General features: G+C 39.9%; 1 protein-coding gene across 9 annotated transcripts in view; it reads left to right on the top strand.

Moving 5' to 3' along the window:
• The first annotated feature begins 2,336 nt into the window (after positions 1-2,336).
• The window catches only part of usp9 (ubiquitin specific peptidase 9), a 51,776-nt gene continuing 44,471 nt past the window's right edge, over positions 2,337-9,641 (top strand). For 2 of the 9 annotated variants that reach the window (XM_084724840.1, XM_084724839.1), the window contains exons 1-2: positions 2,337-2,782; positions 8,803-9,071. In XM_084724840.1, the coding sequence (XP_084580966.1) occupies positions 8,970-9,071 (102 nt within the window). In that variant the 5' untranslated portion in view covers positions 2,337-2,782; positions 8,803-8,969. Of the gene's footprint in view, positions 2,874-8,802; positions 9,072-9,641 lie in introns of all 9 variants that reach the window. The other 7 variants (XM_084724843.1, XM_084724836.1, XM_084724844.1 and 4 more) reach the window with 5 other exon arrangements.

Here is a 9,641-nt window from a genome sequence, read left to right as displayed (position 1 = left end):
TTTAATTTCCTGTTGCCAGTAGGTGGTGCTATGACCATGATTCATACCCTGGATTACTATTTGTGGCCTTACTCAGATCACACCCATCTTCACGATTGACCTTCATTTTCATTTTAGCTACACACCTGTGAAGTTTTGTAGCTGCATCTTGCATGGCTGACAACAAGGTGAAAATTGTACCAGCCAGACATACCCTGTTGCAGCTGGTAACCAGAATACCAAGATCTTGCCCTTTGCATTCATAAGTGGGATATCTGTTTATAGAAATTAGCTCTACAGTAAAGTCTAAGGCTTTAGTTTATGGTGTTTCATTTTAGAATCATTACCCCTAAACCAACTCTGTTAGATCATTATTAGGCTACCCACAATCTCAAATAAAACCAAACATGTTAAATTAAGTTGTATTTATTGCAGGTCTTTTTGTAACAGATTACATTAGACTGCACAGCTGTTTGTTTGATCATCCAGTGTATTTTTGGTAATAAGGTGATTCTTTGTTGAGAAACTGAGTAATTAGAGTGCATATGGTGAGCTGAGCAATAAATCCTTTATATTTTAGGCACTTGGCTGACTCTCATCCAAAGCCAATAACTGTGCATTGATTAGCAGTTTGGTGCCTTAATTAAAGCTCCAGTGGGTAAGATTTACAGGGATTTATTGGCAGAATAAAGCAGAAATGGGATGTGATATTCATATGTTTTCATTAGAATATTAATCACCTTAAAATAAGAATCTTTGTTTTAATCTACAGAGTGCATTGAGGCTGCCATGTTGCATCACCTTGTTTTTACAGTAGCCCAGAATGGACAGACCAAACACTGGCCCTTCATAGGGCCTTTATCATGAGTTTCACACCCAACATCGCTTCTCCTACACGTTTTGAGTAGAAGTGTGATGTGAAGGGTTTGCTCACTGCTGGATTCCATGAAATCCTACACACTGGTCTAAGGACTTGTATTTGTCAGGTCATGGACAACTGAATTAATGAGTGAAAAAACCTGTGAGATTTTAACTTAGCCAATACCTCACAAACCTGATGAAACCATGTGACTCTAGCTTTAACCACAGCTGAATTACTACTTGGGTACTGCAGACAACTGCCCTGGGGTCCCAGACTCCCAAGACCCCTTAAAATACTCTGTGGCAATTAGAAATTTGACTATTATACCTGTAGGAAAGATAGCAATGTCCACTTCTACTTAAGTACAATATCACCTGAGCCAATAAGGGCTCTAGGGTCTGTGGCCTTCAAACAGGTTAAAGGATAGTTCACACTTTTTCAATCTTTGTATGCCTCTTTCAACCCTGAAACAGGTTTGAAATGTAATAATTTTTCATGTTCATAATATCCACTGTGGTGATGTAACTTGGGTAGCTGAAGCTGTTTGTTTGTTGCTGTGAATTTTTGAGAAAATAAGAAAATACAGGCATGCAGCACAAACACTCTACCAACTGAGCTACCAGGCCACCAAGGGGGGTTATTTTTATGAGCCTATACATTGTTTTTTCATTATTTTTTTTTTAATTCATGCATATATGTGCCATTTACCAAGGCTAAATCAGAGTTTATTTGCCATTAACAAAATTATTCCATATCCAGATTTAGACTATGGGGTTAAATTGAAGGGAGATTCTGGCACTTTTCATTCGGATGTCCAGTCAGTGTTGATGGTAAATGTGCTCCAAAATATGTTGTTCTTCCTGCATCCTGTGATGTCACAGTGGTGTCATCGGATGCAGGAAGATCTACAGGCTATTTCTGCCTGGATTTCTAGTCTCCACCCAGCTCTGGGTAGCCATGAGGATGTGAGTACTTTTTCCACCCAACGCTAAGTTTTGACCAACAAAATAAGAACTACAGGCAATGGTGATCATACACAACAACACTGGCATGGGTGGCAGAAGCTTGCCCGCAATGCATCCGGGTACATGCAGGCACTGGTATGGTTCTACCAGCAGGAGAACTCAGTTTTCTTGGTCAATATAGCATGCACTGAGAAATGTGTTACTTCAGTTGACAATTTTTATAATCAACACTGACAGGACAGCCACATAAAAAGTGCTGAATTTTCCCTTTAAGTTAATTCTTAACCTATATTTTATTCTAACCACGGCCTCTCTGATTAGTGCTGACATGTCAGTTTGTGTGTAGGCTACACTTGAATGTGCTTGCATACTGTTGTTTTAGATTTTTATGATAACACTATATATTAACTTATGATCACCCCGTGCGATAGGAGGCGATACAGTCCAGTGCGTCAGGTTGCTCAGGTTTTTCGTTTGGTTTCAGTCAAACTACGGTTTGGATCTCCACACTGGAGCCGGAGTCATTTATCAGAATTGAGAGGGGTTTTATGTCCTTTCCATTCAGCGGGTGTTGTGTTTGCCGAGCTGCTCTCGGTTGCGGCGCAAACTAGCTCATAGACAACGCTGACCGTCGGAGTTCACACGGTCGTCTGGCCTGTTTTACTGAGCTGCATTTGTGTCCGACTGCGCTTCCGCCATGTTGAACTGATTCAAGTTGTGAGTGACTGCTGGGACCGAAGTGACAAGCCCCAGAAATCGGACTAGATAGAGTTAGGGGGCTGTTACCGCGCCGGTGACGCAGGAAAAACACCCAGAAGCAGAGGAAAAAACGTAGGAATTAGATCTTTCTAGTAACAGGTTTGTGTCCTGCGAAACTGTCACCGATATAGGCCACGTTTATGTAATATACGACGACACCATCGTTCAAGGCTGGACGTAGCCCGTGAATAGAGGGGGAAGTCATATCAAATTCCTGGTGAGTTGTTAGCTAACTAGCTCGGGACGCTGGCTGGCTGATTGTTAGCTGGCTACTGCTAGTATTAGCGTCAGCTGGTGGTGGATGCAAGGTAACATTACTGCATTTATGTTACTTGTGATATTCAGTTGCTGGTGCTTTTTTCTCTGTTCGCTGTTGCTTACTGCATATTTGACAATGTCAACGTGATTAAACTGCAATTCATGGTTTTAACAGTACGTGTAGTCTGATTAGCTTACCCCGCTAGCACTAGCTATCCGCAAATGGTCTTCGACACTGTCTACAGACTGAGAAGGAACATTTCCTTTAAACGTCTCATGTTTACAAGTTATTGAAATTTTGTAATCCTCCACACACATTTTTTGTATCCTGTTAATATTACTGTGAGGGAAAATGACATTTCTGAATATATTTTATATCACTTCAGCTTCCAAGATCTTATTTGCAGTTTGTTTTAGTGAAGTTATAAGTTAACGTTAGACGATACAGGTCAGTACACTCACTCACTAAATTTCAGGAAATAGACGACTCCCCTGTCACTAACATATTTTACGTTATCCAAGATAGCTAGCTATGTTAACTTATTCAGGACACTGAAATTGATGCACGGTGACGTTAAGCTTAATCGCAGAGTGTTGATTTTATATATGTGAAACTAGTAAGTTGTCGAGTCATATGAGCAAGCCGCTTGTCAAAATAGAAACGTTAACGTTAGCTAGCTAGCTAAATGCACCTTCGGGTATTTACTCGCACGCAAGCTAACAGCTAGCTAACACCGACTGTTTATCTAGATTGCTCCTCGTTAGCTCGCTAGCACGACAGATGCTCATTGTAAATGGCGTTACGGGAACATGGTTGGTCAACAATAACGCCGGGGAAAGTGATGTTAGATCGATAACTGTTTTCGTTATTAACCAATCTCCCTCTGTGCTTAAGCTCGCCCGTTGTAGAGCAATTGCTTGCTGGAGTGTAATGTCAGGCCCGACCGAATAATGAGGCCTGCGTGTCTCAGCGCAACGGGCTTTGGACGACAAGGCCGTCACTGCTCTGCTGTCTGGGCGGATCGCCTTGCAGGCTAACCCAACGTTGGTTGCCGCAGCTAGCTAGCAGCAGGCGTTAACTAACTAAACCACCAGCTGTTAACGGTTGTTGACTGCGCTAGTTTGTAATGGTAGTTACGTAATGTCACCGTGTACTTTATGCATCTGGACAGTCTGATTTTGAGGAACATTTTGAGGTAACATACATAACGCTAAATGACCGATTTCTCAGTCCATAAGATGTTTTTTTTTTGAACACCACCGTTTCAAAGCCGGTTCAGTCCAAAAGGCCGCAGTTGTACCTAGCTTAGCTCCTGTTTAAATAGTGTCTGTTGTTACCGTGTGTATGACTTTTTTTGACAGTGTCGATTAAACATATCATAATGTTTATTGTGCGTCATTAAAGTAACCCACCCTATATCCCACTAGTAATTAGTTAGGAACTGAGTGGTTTCCACTGATGGCGGCTTTAAGCTATATGCATGATGTGACATTTCGTTCTCAGCAAGCTAAAGACACTCAGTAGATTTTGCCTTTAATAATGACTGTAATGCAATATGCTGTCTGCAATGACAGCTGCAACTCAAATTTCTGTTGCCTGAGCAGATGTCACTGGCCACCTGTAAAATAGGAAATATTCTAGTTTCACTACCCTTAAACTAAGAAGACACTAAACAGTACATAAACCAAACATTACAGATGCACAATAATATTGGCGTCTTCTCTGTATTGGCTATAAGGGTTTTAAAATGATGTATATGTATCAGCCAAAAATGAATATTTCTACTGATAGGACAGGTCGATAAAATAATGCTTTAATTATGTGCATGCAACACAAGTATATCTGCAGTGTGGTGGTTTTTTGAATAGTCTGAAACAGAAAGCTAAGTTGCTGTTTGACACGATTGCTCTGCGTCTGTGATGCGAGGAGGAGCCAAATCACATTCTTTAACACCACTAACATAATTTCCCATCTCTCATCCCAATCATAATGATAAATTTGTGAAGAACAAAGAGAAACAGGCACCAATGGAAAAAAAACAACAACAAATAAACAGTAGAAACAGTAGTTTCCTTACTTTGCCTGGCAAAATATACATTTTCAAAATCATTGTATTTTATGTCTGCATCTGCCTGTGGGCCACCATCAAGAGTAGGCATAATTAGATGTTAATTCCACTCTGGGAGATATTTGATGTTTTCTACAATTATGTGGTGAAAAAATATGTGCAATATCAGCATCGGCAATCGACTAAAATGAATTGGAAAATATCGGATATGGACAAAAACTCATTATCGTGTGTCCCTCACAAACATAGGTTGTAGCTGTTTGTTTCATCCAATGCGTATGTTTATATCCTCAGATTTTTGGTTGTCTTAAATGTGTTTCGTGTTTATGTCCTGTGCATCAGATATTCTTCTTTAATCCTATTCTTATTGTTGATCTGGTAAGCTATTGATGTTTCCAGGCATTGTGGAGATGTGCTTTTAGAAAGTAAGAGAAATTGAGATCATAATGACTCTTGGTCCTTTGAAGCTAGGTTTTACAATGGGTCAGACTTTATAATGTGTGTTGCATGTGACAGATGTTGCCTTGTTTTTTTTTTTGTTTTTTTTGTCTTAACACCATCAAGTCATGTTGCCTTCAGTTTATGATGTCCCACACTTCAATGATTGTCATCATAGGAGTCACTGTGGATTGCCAGTCCGTAAAACGCGTATAACCATTTTCCATGTCCAATCTGAAAATAAATTTAAAATAGTATTCAATCCGAATCAGCATGTAGACCAACCGTTTATTTTAATGACTGTAATAGTTGAAGGTGTATTGGGCTTCTACAGAGGTGCAGGGTTTAAAATTAGTTAAAAAATTAGTTTTGTTTTGTTTTGTTTTTTGTCCACTGGCCAAATAGCTAGTAATTATGGGTGAATTAAGCAAATTTACCAGCCATTTCCATATTTTTACTAGCATTTGGCTGGTAGATGCTTAAGCTTCTCACAAATTAGCACATAGTTAGTTAGAAAGGATGCATCACTTCATCGGGCGCTGATCAGAATTTTATTCTAGTGGATTGCCCCTTTAAAATGCATCTGTTCGGACCAGGCAGATTGCACGGCTTTCTGTCTTGCTTCTTGCAGCATTTTCAGCTAGCTATTTGGGACTACATTATTTAGCCCAGGACACAAATAGGGATTGGCATGTGAGGCAAAAATAGTGTTCAACTTACAGGTTCACTGAGCGATTCTGAAGAAGGATAGTTGATTGCCGAGTCTCATTCCCAGTCCATCACATTATTAACGCTTTGGAATCAGTGCTTTTTAGGTGGTTGATTGTTGAGTTTCATTCCCAAGTCATCAAATACTTAAGTATTTGAAACGAAACTAAACAATTAACTATCTTACCGACCTGTGATTGGCTAAAGTCTCCTGTCATGGACAAGATTTTCTAGAGCCTGAAAACAGAGCAAAGAGGAGGAGCAGAAGTCTAGCTTTCTCTTGGACCACATGAATTATTATGCCTAAACATTACTGGGGAACTTGATGTCAAAAATAAACTGCCTACCCCTGCTTTAATAGCAAACAAGAGCTATACAACAACTGAGACCAGGCTATTTCTTGGAACAGAAGCTTTTCTGAAAATTACACTGCTAATGTTTGAAATGTTTGAGTTCAGGTGAACAAAACATCTAACTAACAAGACTTTTTTTCATTGTAACATCCCTGGTCTCATTATCTTCATCTGTTCTTGAATGTAGTGTAGCGAGTGAGCTGTCCCCAGCATGCCATTCGGTGGGGTAACAGTTAATAGGTATCCCCTCTCAATACCCTACACAGTGTGTTAAAACTATTACAATGAATGAAACCAAGGTTTTCATACCACAATCTGTCACAGCTACCCTGGCCACACCCTACACACCTGAGGCTGTATGTTAATTTCTGCCCTCTGCATGAATTTGAGATGTTGCTGTTGACTGTAGTGGGACTTGAGATGGATTTGAGCAGGCAGCATTCTCTGACTACTTGTTCATATTGACTGCTCTGAGGGTCTCTGTTAGCAGGATATGACAGAACTTCAGAGTAAACTGAAGCTAGGCTTTTGGAGGATTACTTTTGTGTATTAGAGATTAAACTGTATGAAAATTTCATTTGATGATTATAGTAACCAAAAATTATCATGGTTATTGTATTTATTTTACTTTATTTATATAGCGGCTTTAAAAACAGAGTTTACAAAGTGCTTCGACAGACAAAGCAAAAGAGCACAAGCGTAGGATACCAAGACAGCAAAATAACAACAGAGGGCCAAACGAGCAAACTAAGATTGTAAATCAAAAAAAGTAAATCAAGACATAAGCAAAGACACTAAAACAAGAAAAACGATACAACACAGTGAAAAGAGATAAGAAGAATAAAACTAGAAAAATGTGACGCTAAGAATAAATTAAAATAAAGAGGGCAGAGACTTAACATGATGTTGTCAAGTCAATATAAATAATAAAGGAATGGAATATGACAACATCATGCAATGTCAATATAAATAAGTACCAATAAAAGAATAAAAATTAAATATATTAAAAAGATGAGATTTTACCATGATAACTGTAAATGTTTCAAAAAAGTACTAGCACTACAGTTCGTAAGGGTGCTGGAAATCCTTGACAGTGAATTTGAGTTTTAATGTGTTGTTTTCAAGGTTTGAAAATTGCTAGGATTGTGGATAAAGTGCTTGAAACTGTTTGAAATTGTAATCACATCCTGAGTGAATAGTTAGCCTTATGTTGGTCTTGTTTAGATATTAGATATTTGCTCAGATAGGTTGTATATAGGCTGGATGCTAAGTCTGCTTACAGACAAGTGACACATTTTGAAGCATAAAACTTGTTTGTTTTCCTTTCATTTGTCACCCCTCTGTAGAATGCTATCGTGAAGTATACCTTTGGTTATTAATAGCATAATATCTTATTTAATGTGATGCAGAAGTGACATAATCATTTTGAGTATCTGTACTGTATAGAAAAACAGAATTTACAGCTGTTGAGGTACTGGAAAAGATTGAAAATGCACCTTGAAAAAAGTGCTTGAATTTGACTTTTGAAAAGATGTATGAACCCTGTGATGCGCACACTGAAATGATTTCATCAAGTTCTATAATGAAACCTCTCAAAGATTTGAAATGACATCCTCTCCTTTGCGATGTGTTTTCACTGACGCAAAACAACTCATGTTGCATGCTAAGCCTGCTTCTGAGTTTTTCAAAGCATAGTAATCAAACACAGTTTTAATCAGTAAAATTTGAAATGTTAATACTGATTGTTGGGAACTTTACAGTGGCAACTGGTAATTGTTGTCCCTAGGCTGTATCAGAGTTTGATATGTCCCTTGGGCTAACCACCATATTAAAAGTGCAAGTACAAGTCAAGGTGTATATTGTAAGACTAGATGGGCTGGTAGTGACATCGGCCGCTGCAGTGTTGTCTTCTGATTGCTAAATCTACTTGGTGTTAGAAAGATATGTAAAATGTCTGTCAGTAATATCATTTGACATATGAAGCTTCTCTGTGGGAATTTAGAAAAGCATGTGGGTGCGGGAGACATCAAAAATTGTACATGTAAGGTGATGCAGTTGCTCACTTTGTTAGGTGTAATTAAGATGTAATGACTCATGAACAAGTCTTAGATTGGTACTAGATACTCTGAATCTAATTTAAATCGGTGATCTGTAACAGCCCTCTAAAGCCTGGCTCAAACATCATAATATATAACACATCTAGTAGGTTGCTGAACACAAAACTTTCGTTAGGTAGCTTGCCAGAGAAAGTGGTTTACTTCCAAGCACAGCCCAGTTCAGAACAAGATGATTTAGATGGTCATTTCCGCAGCACAAGATTATAACCACCTAAACTATTTTGCTTGTTTATTACAAGTAACTTAACCAGCCTGCTGATAATTCTGACCTTTACCCCCTCTTCCCTGCTCCAGGTTATGCAATGGTCTCAGCGGCACGTCCAGATCTCCAGGTGCTTGTGTCCCTCTCTCGTGTGCTCGGGCTCTCTTCCCTCTGCTCTACAGCTGAGGTGGCTGTGATTTCCCTCCTGGCCAGCGCTCCCTAAGAGGCCAAGATTGCCAAGATCTGCCCCGTGGCGAGCATGACGGCCACCACGCGTGGCTCTCCGGTGGGGGGCAATGACAGTCAGGGCCAGGGCCAGGCACCTGATGCTCAGAACCAACCCCCACTGCCACAGAACCAGGTCAGCATCATCTTTCCAGCTAACAGTCAACATTAAACCTTTCCTTACTGTCTTCAGTACACCCACCATATTTTGTCCTTCACTTTGAGTGTTTTTGATCTTGCCTCCCAGTGGCTGGCGACTGCTTTCATCCAATTCTGTCGTCTTGAATTTGTTTTAAATGACTGTGCCTTACACTTCCTTTCAGACAGTAGACACATGTAATTAAATTAACCTGTGAAGGGAGACGGAACCAAGTGTATTTTGATATGACTTTTTTTGTGAGTCCAGACACTGCAGCACAGTTTTTAACAGATATTGCTCGTACCTAAGCACACACAGATGCCAAAGGGGGTGAAAAGGGAGGGGAGGAGGGAGCGGAAAAGAGGGATAAAGAGAGTGAAGGCGAGGCATCAATGAACAGAGCCTCCTGAGTGATGGATAAAGGATGTGTGTGTGTGTGTATGTGCAGGCCTGTGTTGGTTAGAGATGAGCCGTGGTGAGACGTGAGAGGCAAGCTGCCTATGTAGGTCAGCCAAGCAGAAGGAGCCTTCACCACACACCCCCACATTTCATATTTCTCAGTTGTGC

The sequence above is a fragment of the Lutjanus erythropterus genome, chromosome 8 (assembly GCF_056507025.1).
Source record: "Lutjanus erythropterus isolate fLutEry1 chromosome 8, fLutEry1.hap2, whole genome shotgun sequence".
Classification (NCBI taxonomy): Eukaryota; Metazoa; Chordata; class Actinopteri; order Lutjaniformes; family Lutjanidae; genus Lutjanus; species Lutjanus erythropterus.
This window is presented reverse-complemented; position numbering and strand designations above follow the sequence as displayed.